This window comes from Pleurodeles waltl, chromosome 10 (assembly GCF_031143425.1).
Source record: "Pleurodeles waltl isolate 20211129_DDA chromosome 10, aPleWal1.hap1.20221129, whole genome shotgun sequence".
Classification (NCBI taxonomy): Eukaryota; Metazoa; Chordata; class Amphibia; order Caudata; family Salamandridae; genus Pleurodeles; species Pleurodeles waltl.
The window spans coordinates 1,022,865,027-1,022,887,906 of NC_090449.1; the positions used below are offsets into that span (position 1 = coordinate 1,022,865,027).

Sequence of the window (22,880 nt, forward strand, 5' to 3'; positions counted from 1 at the left end):
AGTGTGCACCTCCACAGAAAGCACTTCAGTGCCTTGTCAGGGGTAGTAAGCGCTGTATAAATGCCAGTACAATACACTACACCTGGCATGGCACACAGAAAAAAAAAGCAACCGTGCAACTCTAACACACACACCCCCCCCCCTCCCCCTCCCACACCCCGGAAGAGAGACTGCAACAGAAGCAGAGTGTGAACCCCACTCATGGGTAGCAATAATGCAATTTATACAAGTCTCCCCCAGGCATGCAGAACAGACAGCAGTGTTCAAAGCTTCAACCTCACACGAATACATGAACACACACCAGCAGAATCACCTCGGGTGCACCAGTCATGTAAGCCTTCAACGAAAACTCACAGGTGGTACAGCATTGACAGTACTTGTGCATTCATCACCTCATGAGAATACGGCCAATAAAAAGGGACCGTGCAAAGCTTCACCTTACAAAGCTGTCCCCTCACAGGGAGGCATAGGTAGAGGGACACCCTCAAGCGGTAAATCCTGGGATCAAGGCAATCTTAAGATGTAGGTTGCGAGCGAGAGGGCTAATTGTGGGATGGGTGATGACACCCACTGTAGAGGGGCGATGAGTGAGCATGAGAGGGTGGCTGACGGGGAGGTAAATGGCAACTAATATGGTGAAAGTTGCATTGTTGAAAATCAATTTTCATATTTTGTATCCCTGGATATAAATTACGAGTAGCGAGTTCTTCAAAAAGAAATGGAGCAACATAGGACACCCTATATGAATATGTAATACATCAGCAAATAGAAATTATTTAATCCAGTTGTATATTTGAGGGCTTTGTGGAAAGGATGAATTCCATATGGTTACTTGCACACTGGTCTCTGGTCTACTGTTCTTTCTTTGAATTGAAATATGGTCCCTCGTCTTCTCCGACATCTATTAAAGTCATTGAATTACAATTTAGATTGCTTTAAATGCATCACTTTAATTAAATGTGGAACACTCCCAACCATGCATTAAAACTACTCATCAAGTTGGTTTCCTTTCATCAAAATCTTAAATAGAATTGGAATCAAACGTCCAGGGGTGATTCTTTATCTGTATTCTCTATGTGCTGTGCATACACAGTGCTATCATTAATTGATTTGATTGGATTGATTGGACATGTTCCCTTAAATCAGATTGTCATTTAAAAGCTCTCTCATTGTAGTAGGAAACATAATCAATATATACTTGACTAGAAAGTGTGTGTCTGTGTGTTTGAGAATTCTTAGAGCATGTGCTTTGCTGCAGAGATCTTGAGATCTAGTTTTTCAGTCTGTTAACTCTGAAAATGTACATATAGTTCATTTTGAAACCTTCTCCATACTTGATAAAAGCAAACTGAAATCCCAAGATGAAATCAATGGACATTTGACCTCAATTATCTCCAACAGTAAATTGATCCAGTTATACCAGTAAGTAGTAGCAACACGTTTGAAACCAAGAATTGCAAGTAACACATTCAATGCCCTCTTTCATTCAACAATGGTATGCTTGTGCATCAGATGTCTCCGCAGTAGAGAACATTGTTATACCTTAATATCGTAACCAAAATATAGAGGACAAAAATAGCGACAGGTAAGTATGTATAGATCTTGTATACCTAACTCCACATATATGTAAATTGATGAAGCCTAAATCAAGGTCCGTAGATGTGGAGTAAAGAATAATAGATCTGTGTCGCTATATTCATTTACATTTCAATAATTCGGTCTTCGATATTTTGGTTATGGTATGAAGGGGTCACATTATTCATATAATCGGTATTCTAGATTCCAACCATTTATTTCCTGATGATTGTCAATATCATAGTTTCTTTAAGTATACCGTCCATGAGCTTCTGCTTTCTCTACTGTTCAAGAGGGCCTTTCACATTCCAACTCAGTATTCCTTTATAGGAATGTATCCACGAATATACTTGGCGGGGGGTTAACGGCTAATGTACGTATGATTGTCAAGTTCGGGTGAGTTCAGATGGGCAGTTCCCACCTTCAAAGGGCATAGCCAGCAAACTTACAAATTCTTGTCCTCTCGTTGTTTGATTAGGTCTGTATATTAAACAAACATCCAGCTTAAACACATTCTTTGTTCATTGTCAGTTGGCATCCTTGCATCTTCCCTTCACTCAGCCCTTCATTCCCATTTGCGCCTTGGAGAAACTGTTGTCTTGGTGGTCCATACCTTACCACTGAATTGAGAAGTCTGGTTGACTAGAATTTTACACAACATTTTCCGTTGTTTATTGATAATTTGTTTGCATGTTATGCAAGCACTCTTTACATTGTACATGTTTTTTGTTTGCAATCACTATTAATCTTTTGTCTTTTTTCCGTTTTAGTCTTGAGTTCATTCTTCCCCAAAGCCAAGAATGCGTACATAGTCTGTTTTACAACCAAGTCCTTTGTTGCGTTCTAGTATTCGCCTCCTGTTGTGTATCTATCTCCGACAATCAAAACCGTGATAGATGGGGACTGCTTTAATTAATCTCAGCCACTGGTAATTATTCTGGATGCCATCTCTTGGATTGTTTTTGGTTCAGTATGCAGAGACCAGCCATATGAGAATCACTCTTGTCCTACCCCTTAGGGACTATTATGCCCAAACTGATGGGCTATATCTTCTCTGCTCAGGACCATAAGAGATCCCAGACATTGAGCCTCATCAGTGAAGTCCGCTTGAGGCCTGTAGCACACCTATCACGTGACCTTCACATAGGGATTCCTGTTGCATTATAAAGCATCTCACTGAGATTAACATAAAGGTGTTAGATGGAGTGCTCAAATTAATCGTAGCAACTGGTTAATACCTGCGAAACGCTAGAGGTGAGTTAAAATTACGATATGGAGCGTGCTCAGAGTAGTTTATGGTGGTCAGTGAGACCCAGCCATTGTGGTTCTTGGTCACTAACAAGTCAATAAAGTCATTCATTGTCTACTGCAGGTCCAGGATCGCCTAGACCGCTACTGCTGTGGATTCAAACCTGATCCGTCTGAGGCCTGTGTGGAGGAGCGGCTGCATGAAAAATGCCGCAATCCAGAGGAGCTGGCCTTGGTTCATATTTTGGTAAGTCATTCCAGGGGGCCATCTTGCTGTGCCCAGCTTCATTTGTGATCATTTACATATATGGATGCACATTTATGCGTCAATAAGAAGCGGGCTAACAAAAATGCTGACACCTTTTCTACTTGTAGGTACAAAATACCTCTATACTCTATAGATGGAGCAGTGACTGGTAGGCAAAGATCTGCTCAAAAACCTGTCCTTCTAGAAATATGCAATATTTGTCTTATGCCAAGTGCTATGACCACTACAGCAGTATTGAACTTAAAAATGCTAATCTTTTAAGGAAAGTGTTAACTTTAACCTTCTCCTTCATTGTCAGTTTACCAAGCAATACATATTTATGTTACTGTAAAACACTAATTGAAAGTTAATGTGCGTTAGCACCTTGAGTAGAAAGATGTGATCTGCTTAGTAAATTTGATTACTTAGCTTGCTAGCCAGAATTAGAAATTACAGTCCACAAGATAAGGCCTCGCGGTCATCTGATTAAAGATTTTATTAACCAGCACTAAAACTTAATCTTCAGCCACATGTCCATGTATACACTACAATATATCAACAAAATGTCACAAAGACGTTTTAGGCAGAACCAGAGCTTTCTAACAATAAACCTTTCTGGTTACAAGATCAAAATTTAAGGGTAAAATTGCAAATTTTCTTATTTCGTTTTACAGAAATGCACAGGATATTGTAATGTTTTGTGATAAATGTAAAAGTGGGAAAACCTCCCGGCGTATGTTGCTCTGAAGAGAAGTAACAGGGTACTGCATTCAATCAGAGAAAAGCGTTTATATAACTATGCACATCCTTACGGAAAAGAGTCTCTTGATTTAGTTTTATTATATTTGCATAGATTAACATATCTATTCTTTAATGCTAATTCCTGTTTAAGGACTGTTTTAAAGAACAGAGCTGCCCAATACCTTATAGGGGCATAGTGACAAGCCCCTTGCGCCACCCTACCGTAAATTATTTTACACTAAGGTGGCGTCAAGGAGGCCTTTCTCCCATGCCGTATTTACAAAGTGAATGCTTGCATTGTGCCACTTTGTAAACCTTGTGCCACATTATGTCAGGCACAATGTTTGCAAGGAAGGGGCATTCCAACGCAGGAAGGCCCGAAAAAAATGGCGCAGCGAAATTTACAACATTTCATTGCACCATTTTTGTTTGCCATTTTTAACTCCTGCTCAGAGCAGGCGTTAAAATGACGCACCCATTTTAATCAATGGCCCTTCCTGTGCTTTGATGCACTAACGTTAACATTTATGACGCTAGTGCAGCAAAGCACCAGAATCGCATCAAAAATGTTGATGCTGTTGTCCTAGCGACTTTGGTGTCGTTAGGTGGGACAGGGGCAGTGCAAGAAAAGTGGTTCAGCGGGACCGATGCACCACTTTCTTCTAAATATGCCCCATAGTGTTATGCGCACATTCAGGTAATGATAGGAATTCCATCCAATCTTTGGTATGGGAGCAGGAACTCAAGCATGCTACTTAAGCAGTAATTGGTTTGCTCTTTCTGTCTATCACTTTGAGGATGATAATTAATCAAGAATTGAAGTTTTGACACTGCAGAAAAGGCCTTCCAAAAGTAGACAAACCGAGCTGAAAATGTGATCAAATGGCAAGAATCAACACTATTAACACATGCACTTCAAATATATTCTGGATAATTGCATTTCTGTCTGCAAATTTTGAAAAGGCAGCAGATGCCCTTTCTTAGTTAAGTACCACCCACATCAATGAGTCCAAGCGACTGGAGTAATTCTGCTACAAAGGACATTGAAATGGTCTGCCATAGTTTAGAGGAAATGTAAGACGTAATCATGTATGTGCCTTATGATTATCATTATTTTTATTACATATTTTTTATTTATAAAATACAAAATAAACAAAGATACATTGAATTAAAATTATATATATTATATTTATAGTTTAGATATACGTTTACAAAAATGTAACTGATTTGATTGCATAAAGATGACATTTATTGATTAAAAAGCTAAATGTATCCTCCAAAGGTAAATCCAGTGCTTAATTTGAGCTGATGGTTGCCAGTGGGGGGCACTAGCACTTATTTTTGAGGGACGGCACTTGTTTTTCTGCATCAGGCATTTACTGCGAGCAAAAGACACTAATGGGAAAGACGGAGAAAGAGAAAAACAAAAAAGTGTCACAAAGGCAGAAATCTGCAAGAGTGAGCTGAAGGGGCAGGGAGTGGCTGTAAATGGATTACAGAGGCCCGAGATGACTTTAGGATTACACCGCCTCAGTATTTAGTGCTCGCACATTTAATTGCAGCAGCTGCATGTTTCAGAGGAGAGCTTTGGGCATCAGCACGCCTTTCATCACAAATTAAGCACTGGGTAAATCATTGCTCAGATATGGATCAATGAGAAGTCTCCAAGTATAAGCAATTACAGGACAACGTAATCAATTGTGGGAGGGAGTTTCAGAATCTCCACTCTTGCCCAAAATTGCAACCTGATCTCACAATGAATCCAAGTATATTGGGAACACTTCCTCTTTTTCATTGTTTACATCAAGTACCAAAGAACGGCTTAAAAATGGAACCAATATGGAGTTCCTTTCTAAACAATAATATACCTTGCCCTATTGCTCTTTTAGAATTTGGGTGACGTCGGAGTATGTCCTAGAGAGGCACTTTCAAACTGTGTGACTTTGCAGTCAAACACCTCATCAATGATCTATTTACCCTGTCTGAAGTGCATCCCTCTCCACAAGAATTCTGACTGTAATTCATACCCATTGTTGTATGTTAGAATGTTTTTACAAAAAAAGTGTACTACAAAAACATTGTAGCTAAAATATTGAATACTATCATGTCTTGAAGGTAAGTATATGTTGGTAAGTACTGATTCACTATTCCTAACTTCACATCTACGTACCTTGAACATATTTATACCATCAGTGTTCAAGTACACCAGTTTAAGAATAGTAAATCTATATACTTACAGTCGCGACTCGCTGTGCTCTGAAGGGGTGAGTGTGGCATGTCAAGGTTGGGGGACTTTTAATAATACAAAAAATAAAACGTACCTACTCCGTTGCCGCCGCTCCTCTTTCCCTCATCGCTCCAGGCACAGGCTCCCAGCCTGCTGCCAATCCTCATGCTGCTCAAAGCAGGCAGACTGGGAGCCTCTGCACACTCCAGCCCGGCAACACAGTGCGGGCTGGAGAGAGCCCTATCGCGCATGTGTGTTTGGCCTGCCCGAGATGGCCGGCCAAACATACATGCGCACTGAGAGGAGTGCACAGTACACTCGCCTCATACCCAATGCCCGCCCCTCTCCCAAAGAAACAATAATAAACATAGTTTGTTATAGTTTCGTTGTAAAAGGTTTGCAGCGGCTGCTGCTGGCTGGCGGGCGACACTCCTCCCCCTAAGCGGAGGAGCCGCCAGTGTATATCTATATACATATTTATTGTCATGATAATTTAGTTGTCAATATTCTGGCTATGATATTTTTGTAGCAACCTATTTAAAACTCGATTTGCTAGTACTATACCAAACTAGTTTCAAGCAAAAATAAAACTTACGGCGTGTGCTGCTCCTGCCAAATACTGATTCCTTGTGTTTCAGCTTCACTGGAATCTACTCAAATGTTTAGAGAATTCTGTAGCCTCTTCATATATTAACCAGATTTGCTGCAGTTGTCCCATAAATTGGTAGGCCCAAGGTATTGCATAGTTTCCTTCCATAGTTGTGCCTTATTGTTGAATAATAATCTCACCATTAAATACAAAAAGTTATTATGGAGGCCAATATCCTGTATTTGTTTGATTATTAAAGGCTATGTAGTGAGCACTGCAGGTGTCAAGGGACTTACTGATTATTTCAATGCAGTTTTATGGGCGAGCACAAAGTGCTCCATCCATTCTGTAATCTCTCTTTGGGCTTCAAACCACACCCATGCCACGTCAGTCATTTACATTGGTTCATGGGCTTGCCTTTTAAAATCCGCTTGCTTTCATTTGTGAAAGGCATGCATACGTCATGCCTTTTCCGGTGTTTAGTCCACCTACACAGCACCGGTAAAGTACCAAAAGCATATGAGGCTCGATGTTTTCAGCCTGAAGTCCGGACTACTTTATCTGTTTATTTTCCACGCAGCGCAATTGCGCTGCATTTTACATAGCGCGACCGCGCTGCATTTTATTTTGCTTTACAGCGCTAATAGCTCTAACTCGAACAAATGTGAGACCAGTTGCATTGAAAATGCTTGTTATTTTAGTTAGAGGCTTCCTACATTAATAGATGAGAATATGAATTCTAATTCCCATTGAATCAGTCATTTATAGAGCGCGCTACTTACCCATAGGGTCTCCAGGCGCTGTGGGGTGTGTCCTCAGGGTTCAGTCGAAGAGTCCGGTCTTGAGGTCCTTCCTGAATTGAGGTAGCGATGGCAACTGTCTGAGGTGGAGAAGTAAGGTGTTCCAGCATTTTGCCACAAGGTAGGTGAACTATCTTCCTCCAGCCGATGACTTCTTTCTGCGGGGTATGGTGGCGAGCGACTGCTGCGAGAAGGGGAGAGGTCTTGCAGGGAAGTACCAGGTGATGCAGTGGTTGAGGTAGTTGGGTCCGAGGTTGTGGAGGGCTCTGTAGGGGTGTACGAGGAGTTTGAAATTGATCCTCTTCTCGACTGGGAGCCAGTGGAGGTCAAAAGGTGCCTTGTGATGTGTTCCCGGTGGGGTATGTTCAGTACGAGTCTGGCAGCTGCATTCTGGATTTGTTGCCGCTTGCTCATGTTCTTCTTGGTGGTTCCGGCATAGAGGGCGTTGCCGTAGTCAAGTCTGCTTGTGATCAGGGCGTGTGTTGCGGTCTTGCCGCAGTCGCTTGGTATCCATCTGAAGATCTTCCTTAGGACTCGCAGGTCATGGAAGCAGGTGGATGCGACGGAATTGACCTATCTAGTCATGGTGAGCACCGAGTAGAGGTCGACTTGAATGTCTTGAAGTTCACATAGTAGGTCCATGATGTACGATGGGAGGTCTCACATAAAAGAATGGAATTGTCTATCTATGCATTCTTCTATTCTGGAGCGCATAGAGTCAATCCCGGAAATAATCAAGTGGCCGAGTGGCATAAATCCCTTTTTATGCACTTTTAGTAATAGGTAGAAGGTAGCCGTTCTCAGGTGTTCCGTGTAAAAGTAGTATTTGTCCTCAAAGTTAATTAGGCCTTCCTTATACCAAGTGCTGCGATTCTCTTAATGATCTTTTGGATTTTCATAGTTGCGTCATGTTCCACCCTCCTTTTAATGGCTGTTGTGGTTAAGTTACTGGTAAGCACAGCTGGGTCTTTTTTAATAAGGGATGGCACTCACTGGTGTCACACCCAAGTATTCTATAACATCAAAAAGTCCTCACGGTGCTCCTGGAAGGGAAGAAAATACCCTACTCCCCCAAATTTCCAAAAGGAATATCTTAGTCAACACTCTCCAAGGCACTTGTGTAAAAAAATAAAGTTCTTATCCGTAGTTTCATAAGTAACAAATTCTCTTGTATTTATTGCACCATATCTTCAATTTCATCCGATTCAGTCAACACGTGTTTCATCATGCGACCAATCCTCGCTTCGACTTCAAGGCTCCACTATAAATGTAAACGGATCTTAAATTCCACGGATCATACAGCTCTTTGTATTATCTATTTGCAAGGTTCTTCCAAAATGTTCGGTGTGGCTTCTGTCTTCTCTAGCTCAATAGCGGCATCATTGTGACCACATCAAGAAGTTACAAAGTGGCGTGTACGCATCGTATCCAGTTATTTGTGCGCCTCTTTCAAGTAGTCAACCAAACATAATAGGCTGCATTGCCACCTCTGTCCGCCTCTTTGACAATTAAATGTGAGTTTCTTCATATTGTTTTAGTTTGTCAAATGTCACAGAAGAGGAACAAAATCAAAAACAAGATCCCATCCCTAACACACCTTTCCCTTCTAGCGTGTCCCATGTTCGCTGTGCCGACACACATCCTCCAACAATGGTTGATTAAGAGTTTTGTGGTTATGTGTTATTAGTCTTACAGTTTAGAAAACTCCCAACCTAACTAGTGCTATAGTGTGAAACATTTCTTGGCTCCCCGTAGAATTGGAAATGTCTATAGAAAAAATTTAAACATAGTTATATAAGCTACTATTTATTAGTAATAAAACTCTCTTGGTGCTTCACCGCAGTGTGACCTTGTGTTTATACCGAGAGCCCACCGATGCTTTATAAATAACCACTATACTCGCGACCCTAACTACATATTAATAGATGTTTTTGCCCTCAACCCACCTACACAGAATGACATGAATATCCGGGTTAAGGGTCACCAGACTGGACCAATGATGTCCAAGAAACAGGCATTAGAAAGGTGGAGTCTGCACGTCCTGATGAACCCTTCAGCACACACCTACCTCATTGTAGATACACATGTACCTTTAAATACTTCAAAATTAAAATTCCCCGGCAAATATCTAACTTAAGTGCTCAGCAAAGCTTTTTGCTGTTGCCCCACAACAAAAATGTAGAGTTAATATTCATGCCATAAGTGGAGAAAATATTCTTCTGGTCCAATTGCTGTAATCACAAAAACAATACTTTGCACTGTTGTTCCTGTTGTCCCCGAGCCCTACCAATGACTCGCTTAGTGAAAGAGCTCCATCAGTGGACAACATCTCCTTTTAAAGGAGATGTTTTCTCTCCCTGTCTTCTGGTATTAGAAGTGGAAGAGGTTTTAATTATGTTTTAGTTTCCTACTCCATGATGTCCCATGGGCAGGAAAACCCTGGTGCAGGACTCTTCACCCGAAGGGGACTTCCATTCCCACTGGTCCTCTTTGAGAAGAATACCTTCCTTTTACCACCTGGTAACCGTTCCCACTGCGGAAGCAAAATCTAAGGTTGTGACGGAATTCTTGTAACCATCTTCACAACCCTTTTTGCCATATGATTAGGCGTTTCCGATACTTGTTTTGGCTGCATGTGAGGACCCCTTTTCAGGTTCAGCAGCCCACAGGCAAATAGCCAGTGAACCGCTGTCCCCGTAAGATGCACTGAATACTTAGACTTACTCACACTTCACCAGAATGTCAAGTGGTCCAAGCTTAGTTTTCTAAACTGAACCCAAATGCCTTTCCCACAGCATTTAATAATGAGTCAAAAACCTGGATTCTGTTAGTCATAAAGTCTTTACTTCTGTCAGTTTGTCCTTTTGAACAGCAGATGCTGTCTCCTGAGCCACTAAGTCCTTGCTGTGACTTTGCAGAGCTTACAGTCCTCATCCTACTGGATCACATAAAAAAATCAATTTCCTGAGCTGGTCAGTGATGATAGGGTCTCTCCAAACATACCCTGGACGTGGATGGGCCCTCCGGGCATGGTGGTTTAGTCTTTAAGCACGGCCGCCACACTGTGTTTTGCTGGGCTTGGATGCAGCTAGATTGACAGATCCAATAAGAGACTAATTGATGTGTTGTCACTTGTCCGATCCACACTGGGTAGATGTTCATAAAAGAATGTGTTTTAAGTGCCTGTGTGTTGCACACAGTGATGTGCACTCCGAAGGCCCGTTCTTTCTACAGCAGACATTTAAAAGTATGTCCCTTCCAGATCTCTTTGGTAGGCTTATGTGCACTTCTTGAAAGTACCCAGGAGTCGTAAAGAAAGAGCGGTTGGCAGAGCATTAAATGCCTGTACAACCCTAGCCTGGAACTAACTATGTTTGCAGAGTGGAGCCACATGAAAAACGCTTTCATTTTGGTAAACTCCTAAAAACGTGGTATTTTGGCCATAATCCCTGAATCTAATGGATGGCAGTGAATTTAGTCTGTTTATGATGCCAGCCATGTTCTTTATAATGCCAAGACACCGCTCAGGGTCACTGACCACGCTCTATAATTTTATTTTAATGAAAAATTAAATGTAAATCTCTACACTCTTTCCTCATTTAATGTAGAAGTGCCCTTATTGATAAGATTCAAGGTATGCAAACATGTTAAATGCTAAATTTGTTTCCGTCAGTGATGCTGTCTCGGTCCCTTGCCACCTGCCTCGAGCAAAAAGTACCAGGAACTGACACCAGCTTGCTGGTTGGGACCTAATGTATTCTGATGTTCACACGTTGAGGGTGAAATCATGGATGAAGCGCATGGCGCCACCTGGTGGGACAGGAGATCTAATGCAAGGGAAAGGTTTCCGGATCAGTTTATCTGGAAATATAGTCCTACAATACAAAATACAAAAAGTTGTAGAGCGCACAGCTGCTTCCAAAGGAGCATCCCACCGCTACCAGCTTATGGTTGGTATAGAATAAAACTATTAACAAGCATTTGCAATGCAATGAGTCTCGCATTTGTTTGACTTAGAGCTATTAGCGTTGTAAAGTCCTAACCGGACTTTTCTTGCCACATAAATTGAAAATGAAAAGTAATACAGTTTGGTGTAAGCGAGCCGATTTAAAGCGCCGCGCCATGAGCGTGAAGGAGCACACAAAAGGAAACAGAAGTTCACTCGCAGTCAAACATATCGGCAGCTATGCAATTACCTATGTAACAGGGTCGATATCATGCAAAACGCTGGACTACTGCCCAGCGAGATCGCGCTGTGTAGGAAATAAAAAGAAAAACAGAAGTTCACTCGCAGTCAAACGTATCGGCAGTTATGCAGTTGTCTATGTAACATGGTTGATGTCATGCAAAGTGCCCAACTACTGCCCAGTGAGATCGCGCTGTGTAGGAAATAAAAAGAAAAAGTAGTCCAGAAGCCATGCAGAAAACATGGAGCCTCGTATGTTTTCAGTAGTTTAGCGGTGCTCTCGAGGAGGGCTAAAAAACAGAAAAGGCATGATGTATGCATGCCTTTCACAAATGAAATCAAGCAAATTTTAAAAGGGAAGCCCACAAACCAGCGAAACTGATGGGCGTGGTAAAAGGCCACAGAAAGATTACAACAGGGGCCAGAGCGCATGCGCGCTCGACCCTAAAAAGCGAAGTTAAAAAGTGGCTTTTTTTTTTTTTTTTCTTTTTCTTCTAAAACCAGATTCTGAGGAAGATAGCGTCAGGCTAGTTGGAAGGGCATTCCAAAGCTTTGTCCTCCCTAAATTCCTCACCTTATGAGCTTATCCACCAGAAATATTGTTACCTAAGGTAAGTAAATTTTTCTTTTCTACTTGACCCACCCCTACAGGTCCATCAACATTTTTTGCACCAGTGTACACTCAGGAAACACGCAGGGCAGTTAAATTACACTTGCATTCTTTCTCCTCACAGGCAGAGTAACTTAGTCATGCAAGAACAACCTCACATGCAACTATTCATGGAAGTTACCAAACTGCATAACTACTTTTTAAAATGTATTTTCCAACAGGTGCGTGAAAGCAATCCTGCGCATCTGGTGTATATAGATAATGCAGCAAGACCTTTTCACCCGGAAGACAATCTCAACTTCAGGCTGCTGGAAGGCATAGACCGGTAAGAGGATAAAGTAAATCAATTTAAAAATCTCTGGTAGCATCACCTCCATGATATCTCGAGTTTAGAAAGTGTCTACTACAAATTGGAATTTGTGAAGAGTACAAGACTCCTTTGCAGTGAGATATTTTCAGAAGGGAGCAAACCCTGAAGCAGCTAAAGATGATGTCAAGTCTATGCCACTTTCAAAGAGTTCAAAAGCATAGATGAGATATGAGCACATGTTGGGCAGTCTAGCTGGTTGGTACCCTAACATTGCCAAATTGAGGATGCTGCCCATCAAAATGAGAAGACCCAGTGCTAACTACATTGTTGACATGAGGTTTCCACTACAATTAAACTGAAAAAGTTTCCAGCTTTTCCAGATTTACCCGATAACTCCAACCACGTTTCAAATAAAATTTCTAGATTATTTCCACTTTCTACAACTTTTACATTTGGTGTTAGTTGCCAAATTGTTACTTTAACAATGATTTTCAAAGAATAGGTGTAATACTGTTACTACTGAGAAATATATGCTTGTATTGTACTTTCTGTCCCAAGTCTCACGGTGCATTATAACAGGTGTTACTGTTACCCAAACGAACAGTGCTAGTTTCATCAACCCCAGAAATATGAGCAGCTAAGTGGATCCATCAGGGTTTGAGCCTGTAAGTTTCAGTTAACCCACAGATAGGTAGCTACACTAGATCAATTATTCCATTATGCTACATGAATATTCTAGTAACTGCTTCAGTTTTGAATATCTAGCCCTGGAAGATGTTATTGCTCTGCTAACCAAGTGATGTTTCAGTGCCATATTTAGAGTTGGGTACCAACATAAAAAAACTCATTTGTGGGGGAAGTAGTACATTCTTTGACAGAAGATTCTTCACCACTATACTAAAGATAATTCTGGGAGAAGATTCGCCACTAATTGAAAATCCACCAATTGAATATTTACCTTTTTATCCCCAAATCTGATGATTTTCTAAATCACATCATTAATGTATAAATATTACATTTTAGCTTTCTAGCTTCATGAATTGTGCCAAGGTTTAAGAAGAACAATAAAGTAATTAAAGGGATTTAAAGGTTGCCTTCCTAATTTGTTTGTGCACATTCATGCTGCAGGTTCCCCGAGGATGCTGTGGCTGTCCTGAAGTCTGGGTGTTTACAGAACATGCTCCTGAGGTCTTTGCGACTGGATGAGGAGTTTTGGGAGAGCCAGGGTGGATACAGCGGCCTGAAGCCTGTGCTACAAACTATTGATAGAAGAGCACAAATTCTACAAAAGTACATCCGCGATCACAGCCTCTCCTAGCTGTAACATTGTTACCGGATTCTTCAGCAGCCTCTGGCCCTCAAGAGTTTATTCCAAGGACTAAATGTGTTTATTGGATGGTTTGAGAAGACTATGGACTTGAACCTGCGGCACTATCTTGTGCAAGCGCAATACCCCATCCTATGGATGGATACGTTACTCACTATTATTAGGGCTGGGTGGTCTGGCCCAAAACATGTCCATGAATTCACTGCAAGTTCTCCCATTTGTACAGACTAAGGGGGGGGGGGGGAACTATTTTAGTTTTTATCTGGCAAATGTGCACCCCTCGCACATTTTCTGCACAATGAACAGAAGTTAGGATTGATGGAATAGCCGGTAAGTGTCCCCCCCCAAACTGATTCCAGTGTGCTATGGTAGTATTCCACCAAATCTGAACACAGGCAAAACATTGCACAACGGACAAGGCTGCTACTTATAGGGTGTACTGAACTTTGAGTTCGTTTTCAAAACTTTTATTGTCTCTAAATTCGCAATGTTACAAAATTACCACGTGACAGTGTGAGGGGGCCACATTCACATTATACTCCTTCTCCCCTAAAAGAAAAGGTGTAATACTTTACAAGGTTTTATACATTACTGTGCCTTAATGTGCAGTGTGTGGCCTGGTGGCAGTGGATTTACGCCGATGCCTTCTGGTTGTGGACACATTCCCCCAACAATCTGAGGTTCGAGGTAAGGGGCCATATTTACACGAAAGTGGTGCATCAGCTCTGATCCGTCACTTTTCTTGCATCACCTGTGCCCCTCCTAACGTCACCATGGTAGCGCTGTATTTACTTTACAGCGCACCATGGCGCACGTTAGAACAATAGCGTCATAATTTATGACGCCATTGTGCCGCTTTACTGGATTAGGACCATAAATTATGGCGATAGTCCAGCAAAGCACAGGGAGGCCCATAGGTTATTATGGGAGCGTCACTTTAACGCCTGCAGGCGATAATAATGGTGAAAAAAATGGCTCAGTGAAATCTTGTAAATTCCACTGCACCATATTTTTTTGGGGCCTCCGTGCATGGGAGCGCCACCCTTGCATACATTATACCTGGCACAGGTAAAATGTGACGCAAGGGGTTACAAAGTGGCGCAATGCGTGCATTGCACCACTTTGTAAATATGGCGCATGGTGGGGGCCTACTTAACGCTTCCTTAGCGTAGGAAAAAATGACTCTATGGCGGCACAAGGAGGCGCAAGGGGCTTGTAAATATCCCCTTTAGTTTTGAAGAGTACCTTCTTATTTAAAGGTTGTTTGCATCTCTATATTTTAGTTCTATCAAATTGTAGATTTATAGGGAGGCGCTGCAAGTAAAGAACATCCATTAGTTTTACTGTGTAGTAAAGTGAAGAAAAGAGCCAGTGAATACATTTCATAATATTTTATTGTATTGGCAGCACCGCTCCATAGTTCAAAACACCACACTCTGCAGAAGGTGGGTGCAGCAAATGAAACGGGCGCTGTGCGTGCTATAATTCTGGATTTCTGGCTTTCTTTCTGTTTCTCTCCGTCTTTTCTCCCCTCTTTTTTCTTTCTTGCCTTCTTTCTTTCTATGCTTCTATCCTGCTTTCTTTCTTTTCCCCTTTCTTTCTCCAAGCTGCTCTGTCTGTCTCTGTCTCCCCAGGTTACTTCTATGTTTGACCATCTCCTACATCTTCAGTTACCACATACATTGCAGGGCTGTTTAACTATTTGGTTCTGAGACAAATTGTGAATTTTGCCCAAGGCCTGAAGTTTCTTAATCTGAGTCAAATCAGATTTGTATTTGCATATGTGATGACCCTTGTGGACTAATATTCAACTTGCATCGAAAGCAGAGTTACGCTATATATATATATAATCTCCCTTGTTAGGTGACTTAAAGGGCCACATTTAGACATGGTACTAGACACGGTGCGCAACTTAGAGTCTATTCAGAAACTTACATTTTATTAAAATCATGCCCCACATGGTACCTATGTTTGACACGATACTAAAACTAGTGAAATTGTTGGTGACTGGTATAACCATTCTCACAAATTCAATTTGCAGCTATCTAAAACACTTGCTGTCAAACCTTGTGGTAAACGGAATATATTTTGTTTGCTTAATAAAAATCGTTATAAAATGTTACTGTAAATTGCCTTAGGTCTGTCTCATTTTAGAAATGTACACCACCTTATATGTAGTAATTCATTAAAAACGCCTGAAAACAGACATACTTTCTAAAACATCTGTGTACATTGCTGAGTAAAATGATCACATGGAGCCAAGGAAAAGTGACCCTGGTTTGCATCCCTCACAATAGTGCATAGTCCGCGCATCAGAGGCGCGGTGGGCTAAACTGGGGACTTTGTCGTTTATATTAAATTACAGACCTTGAGTCATATCAGACCAGAAGTAAATCCTTATGTGAACTGAGCTATTATCAGAAAAGAGGGTGTGATGAAGTCTTAGAAGTTTGTCTCTTCAGACCGTGAGTTAGATGGAAGCTGAGGTCTGTACTGGAACACAGGCTTAATTTCCCCGGATTCAATCGCTGCTCATTCTCGAGCAGTCTATAGAGCGCAATTTACTGTCTCAATTCTCAAATTCCTTAAGTGCTAAATCCATGAATGAACCAATTCACTAAGTTGACAATCACTGCCTTGTGAACTTGTGATTATTGATTTTTCAATGTACGAATCCCAGTCTGACAAAACAAGGGTGCATGAGTTTTATATGAAGGTTGAGTAGGTCTGGGCACATAAAGATGACGCGCCCCAGTGATTCCTAATGGTAGCTGCAACCTCTGCATCATTTGCAGGTCTTATGACTTAGCACACTCAAACCATATTTGGCTTTTCCAAAAGGAACTAGGAAAAACCTGAGCCTCATAAAATTGTATCTCAGTGAATGTTTGAAATTCATTCCCCTATACTGCTGAGAAACAGGCACTGCATAGGTCGGAAGTAGAAGTCCCCCATGGGACAAGTTGGTAAAATCCTTTGTTTTGTCAAGCATCTTACTTAATGCAGATTTCTTGGCCACGATTTTGAATGTACTGTACTGCAGATTGCTTTACCACGCGTCCATCAATTCATCGAGTTGAGAATTCTATGCAAATTACAGCCGCCGTTGATGGTATAAGTATATCAACTATATGTAGTTCAATGTTCGCATAGCTCCCTTGATATCAGATTTTGTTAAAGATCATTCTGTTGGGTTTTTCAGGCTTTGGCAAGATTTTAGAAACTGGAGGTCCACCATAGGGGCAAGATCAGGGTTCTCCAGCGAGTACCTCGAGAGCAATTGGTCGTTCTCAAGCTACGTTAAAGTAGCTATCCTGTGTACGGCCATGCTTTTGTTTGGTTGAATTGATATATATATCCCAAAAATGAAAAGCATGAATTTGTGATGACAATGCATGTATGTTCAGAACTCATAAGTTTTCGTTTAGAGAAAAAAAATTAAAATATAATTGAAGCTAATATTCAAGTGCTAAATCACACAATATTACTTATATTTTTACCTTGGTGCAGGGGCATTACAGTTATGGCTGTCATCTACTACACATGTACAGACATTCCAAATTGAAAAAGCCATTTTACTTTTCTGCTGGCAACCAGGTCTGGCACACTGGGGTGATCACTGATAGTAACGTTGCATGGGTTGGTCACTGTTACATCACTAACATTAGTAGAGTGGGAATATTGTCATTGAACATAAGTATCTCCTATTACAGAAAAGGTTGGAGATCCCTGGGCTAGATTAATCAAGCCAATTTCTAGTCTTAACTGCTAGGTGTGCTGTCTGGGACCCCAAAAAGACAGAGAAATGCAGGTGAAATACTTTTTTTCTAAACAAGGATGTATCTTTGTTCCGTATTTTGGTGAACCAAAAGGTAATTGTTTCACCCTGAAAAGATCTAAAATAGAAGAACCGGTTGGCCTGTACAAAGTTTGGTAGAGTTTCCATAGTTTGAGGTGCAGATCCTTGCCCAATGAAGGATGGCTGGAGGCAGCCAATAAAGGCTTGATTTCCAGTCCTGCCAATCCTAGATACAAGTAAGGGTCACCCAATAGGATCTTTTCTCTTCTAATCTACCAGGTGAATGCATCTGTAAATTTCCCAAAGTGGACTATCTTGGTTTTGTTCAGATTCAGCCTTAGTTTATTTTTTTCATTATAAATATGAAGGTTTATAGAGTTCATTGTCGTCCAACTTTGGTATGATCTAAAAATACAGTGGTCTAACATATTGAAGGACAGGCATTTCGATGCTACTCATTTTCGCCACAAATGTTCTGGTTTGCTTCAGAGTGGTTATTAGATCAGCTGTGTAGAGACTGGATAAAAGTGGAGCAAGAACACCACTCTGCTTTAGCCCTCTGTGTAAATGTTTCCATTAACTATGCACCCAGTACCAATCTGCATCCGCACCCATGTACCTGTGTGAAGCATACGAACGGCAGAGAACAAGGTTGACGGGATGCCCCAAGCAGATCATTTCTCCAAGAGGGTCGCTCTGTGCGCTCTGTCAAATGGGACATGAAAGTCCAAATAACAGGGATTTAATGAGGCTCCTTGCGCTGTGACTTTTTTGGACATTAAATCCATTCCCATGATGTTATTTAGCGCCTTGGACCCCTTTCTGAAGCCTGTTTGTTGCAGCAGTAGGATGTGTCGCATGGCGACCCATTCCTTGAGTTCGTCTAGTGGTAAGCAGAAAAAGGTTTTAGCATAATTTTACCAAACATTTCAAGTAACCTAACCAATCTTCACCACATTTATTATGCATGAAACTCTAGCATAATGCACCTGTCATTCACTTTTATGGAGATTGGTTATGTTTTGCAAAGTTGAAACAACTGACAAAATTCCATAGCATGAGTATGATTGCCTACAACTCTACACTCAGAAGGTAGTTGGTCTACTTCACATAACGTTTTATTGCAAAACTCTAACAAATTGATTTTACACTGAGATGTCTGCTCATGCAATTAGTCACATAGAAAACAGATTTACAAACTTGAAGTAGTGAATATCCTATTTTTCTGCTAACAAAAATTAGCACAGCCAGAGCCTCAAATATATTATGAGCCTGCAGGAGTTCTCCAGCTGCCCTGCCTGTCACTTCCGGTTGTGATGTAAGATCTCTAGGACTTTTGATTCTCCTCCCACACATTCTAAGTAAAATCCCAATCACAACATATGTCTGAGAATCTACTTGGAAGACGTAGGGTGGAAAAATAAAGTGAAAGATAATTCTATGTATATTTTGAAAAATGATGGGCCAGGTGACATTGCCTAACGAGGATATATTTTTGTGTATGTTTGTATAGTGCACTCCAAAGTTGAGTTGCTTCCATGCACAATTTTTAACTGCAGATACATTCCCTTGAGCAATTATTTGGGTAAACTATGCTTTTAAGTCCACTATTATGTATTTTTTCATAATAAAACCATCTCTTGCATTGATCAGTCTGCTCACCTTTGGAGTGTCAGGAATACTAATACTCCAATCTAATTGCAATTGGAGCACAATAGCATCCAAAGAAACTGGGCACTAGTAGTAAATGGCAGTACTCGCCAAGGATACTGCCCAGTACCCAATCTCCTTTGACACATCCCTGTGACTTCCATAGCAAGCACTTAGCTAAACATTGATAAATGAACTAGGAGTAATGAAGCGTGTGCTTCTATTCCATCTGTGCACTCTTACCGTGGCAGCTGTGGAAAGGAAATCCAGCCCAGCAAATTATTTCAGGTCTGAACACGAAGCTGTCAGTTCCTGTGACCAACCAGGAGGATGATAAATGAATGGGCAATTAATTCTACAACTCTGGTTGTGCACTCGTTAGCCATCACCTGGGCTTGCAATCCCAAGGCAATGTTCATTCTTGAGTCAATTATGGCCCAGGGCTGTATCCCCTGACCACCTACTCTGTGGATCCGAAAGCTTCTCCACCTGCTGACCAGTGGATGTCCTTCAGAAGCTGATCTTTCTTGTCAGTGAGCATCCTCTGAGCATCAATACCTACAGTATTTCGTCTTCTACTATTGATGTTTCAGTTCCATAGTCACTGATTAATAAGTGCTTTACATACTTCTCTGCATGTGTTTATGCATCAATTCAGGGGCCTGACAAAGATCCCATTTTGAATTTCAACTCTTCATATCGATTACTTTCTCCTGATTTAGTGGCCTGGGTCTTTGACTTAGTGGCCTGGGTCTTTGACTTAGTGGCCTGGGTCTTTGACTTAGTGGCCTGGGTCTTTGATTTAGTGGCCTGGTTCTTTGATTTAGTGCCCCCTTGAATTAGTGGCCTATTCTGTAATTATAAAAGCCTTGCAGTACATTTCTGTAACTTCTATCAACCTCTACCAAAGTCAATGGAGAACAGATTTCACCTATACCTGGAACCACAAAATATAAAATTCACATAGCATTTCCATTGATTCAGTTGTGTGTCTGGCATCATTTTGAAGCATTAACATGATTTAAATTTCTTAACACTGAAGAATTGTTGAATTCTGCCTAACTGCTAATATTCCAACCTTGTTCCCTACTACATTGGTCTTACTATGATACTTCCAGCAGTTTTAAGGGGGTGTGCCCAAATACAGAGCCTCACATTCCCATGCGTATTAATCAAGGTTAACAATTCTATCTGCTTCCGAAAAACTTGTTCCTTTCATGACATGAAGTGTCTTAGTGTATTAAAAATGTCTAACACCAACATGCTTTTTGTAGTGCAGAGATCCTTAAAAATAATTTTAAAAAATGCATATAGAACTTGGTACACTTATGTCAAGCCATCAATGTTGTTTCCATCAGCCAACAAAGATGAATGTAACACCTGGTTCAGTGGTCCCATGGCAAGCAGAGGCTTCTAGGCTCTCTGGAGTCCCACAATGGAATTAGATGTGGCCAACAGTTCTTCAACGTGCACATCTTCAGCTACCGCTCTGATAACCGCAGGTGGATGTGGGAGGTGAGGAGGTCCTCAAGGTTCAGGAGAAGCAACCGAATTCCTTCCACCACAGGTAGGTCAGGACTGAAGAAGATGCACCAGCAGATGCTTCATTCAATGATCCTTTTACCAGCTCCCCAAGTGATGCAGGCAGATGGAGGATGATGATGTCCTCAAACAACTGTGTGGGGAGGCTTCAGAGTTAGCACAGAACTTTGAAGACTCCCACGGGTTCCCTCTATTCAGCTGGGCTCAGGTTCGCTGGCAAGCAGGCACTCTTCCTGACACGGTGCAGCACAGCAACGTCTCTCCACAGCCAGTAGCTCTCTTGACATGGGGCAGCACAGCACCTTCACTCCATAGTCAGTAGTGCTTGTGGTGCAGTGCAGCACAGCATCTTGATTCCACAGTTAATGGCCCTCTAGAGACGGTGCACCACAGCATTTTGTCTCCTTAATATATTGTAGTCTGCTTCATTGACATGGTGAAGATCAGCACCTTCTCTCCACAGCCAGCAGTCCTCGTAACAGGGTGCTGCACGGCATCTTCTCTACAGTCAGTCATCATCTTGATACAATGCAGCTCAGCATCTTCTTTCCAGTCAGTCGTCTTCTTAACATAGTTCAGCTCATCATCTTCTCTCCACAGTCAGTAAAATTCTTAACAGTGCAGCTGTTCTGCGGGGTTCAGCCCCAGCAGAACGTCTGGATTGTTTGCTTTTCTGATCATCCGTTTTTACTGTGGGTGATCCTCACTACCGGTGTCTCACCCCACGGGAATCACATGGTAAACGGACTGAGTGTGCAATGCAGCAACGGTAAGAGGCATGTGATTAGTTACATGTGTGCACATGTGTGGGCTGCAGATGGGAGCCTACTGTTGTGCACAGCCCAGTAACAGCGCACAGGTAACCTGGCGCAATGGGGACTCTGCAGGGTTTGGTATTCACCTGGAAAGGCCTCATGAGGGTAGAGTACACTATCGAGGAAAGTCAGTGTGGTTTACTGTTTTAACTATAGTGGCACGCCATTATACTCCTAGGGAGAGAACTGCCTTCGAGTGTAATTTCCCTTCTCCTTGGCCTACAGAGACCATTGACGTCTTGAATAACAGTGAGACCTGTGCAAGAAAATCAGATTTGTAACTTCCAAAATAAATGTACATTTTGTGGGTCATTCAGAGGTTTCATCTTTTCCTGGCTCAGCACAGGATCAGAGCGCAGGCCTGTTGTCACCCGGCTCTGTCCAGTAATTAAATTTTCTCCAGTAGCAGGAATAAGGGCCACCCCCTCACAAAAGAAGCAATTAGCACTACTTCTCCTAGCTCCTGAGGAGGAAAGGGGTGGGGCGGAATAATCTTTATCAATCACCCAGCTGTCACACTGCAGCAGGGATGGGCCTGCCCCAGCCCACTGAACGAATGGGAGTGCCCAGATAACTGGAGCCAAATCACCAGAGGGGCGGGGCGCCTGTGAAATTCTAGTGTGCAAGTCCCTGTCAGTGATGTTAGCGAGGAGTGGAGCTAAGACCCCAGGTGCTGAAGTGACCAGTGGCTCCTTAATGACACCATTTTGGATTGTCCCAACATGCTGTGCAGGAGTTTTTGGACAGGGGTGGAGAGGTGAAGTGGCACCCCAGGATTAGCTAAGGGTACCTGTCTTCTGGAACCTTCCTCTCCCCTTTATAAACTCAAGCACAAGGGGAAGACACTCTCTTGTCTGCTGGATCCTGGAACTGCCATGTTGAACTGGAAGGAGGAACCCCCTAACGCCTATTCAGAATCCAGGACTCTGTCCAGTTGACCCCAGGACTAGTGGATCTCCCCAAAGGCCAGTGAGACTGGTCCCCTTACTCTCTCTGAGGACAGTTGGGGGAAGCCCTGGACCTTTTTGCACCCACCAACAAAGCCACAAAGGAGAACTGGTGCAGGGAACCAGGAGCACCAGCTTTTGGAGGACTGCACCACTTTTGAGGTGAGGAAGGTTGTTGCAGCCAGGAGTAAAATGAGCCCAGGATCATCCGAATCAGCCCAACGGGGCCCGAGTTATGGTATTCTAAAGTTTGGTGACCTTTGACCT

The 22,880-nt window shown here is 42.0% G+C and overlaps 1 protein-coding gene across 2 annotated transcripts in view; it reads left to right on the forward strand.

The window, feature by feature from the left end:
- Window positions 1-16,066, forward strand: part of GASK1A (golgi associated kinase 1A) — a 145,042-nt gene extending 128,976 nt beyond the window's left edge. Inside the window, exons 3-5 of one of the 2 annotated variants that reach the window (XM_069211959.1) lie at window positions 2,948-3,070; window positions 12,445-12,548; window positions 13,662-16,066. In XM_069211959.1, coding sequence (XP_069068060.1) covers window positions 2,948-3,070; window positions 12,445-12,548; window positions 13,662-13,851 — 417 coding nt within the window. In that variant the 3' untranslated portion in view covers window positions 13,852-16,066. The remainder of the gene's footprint in view (window positions 1-2,947; window positions 3,071-12,444; window positions 12,549-13,661) is intronic. The other variant, XM_069211960.1, reaches the window with a different exon arrangement.
- The last annotated feature ends 6,814 nt before the right edge of the window (window positions 16,067-22,880 follow it).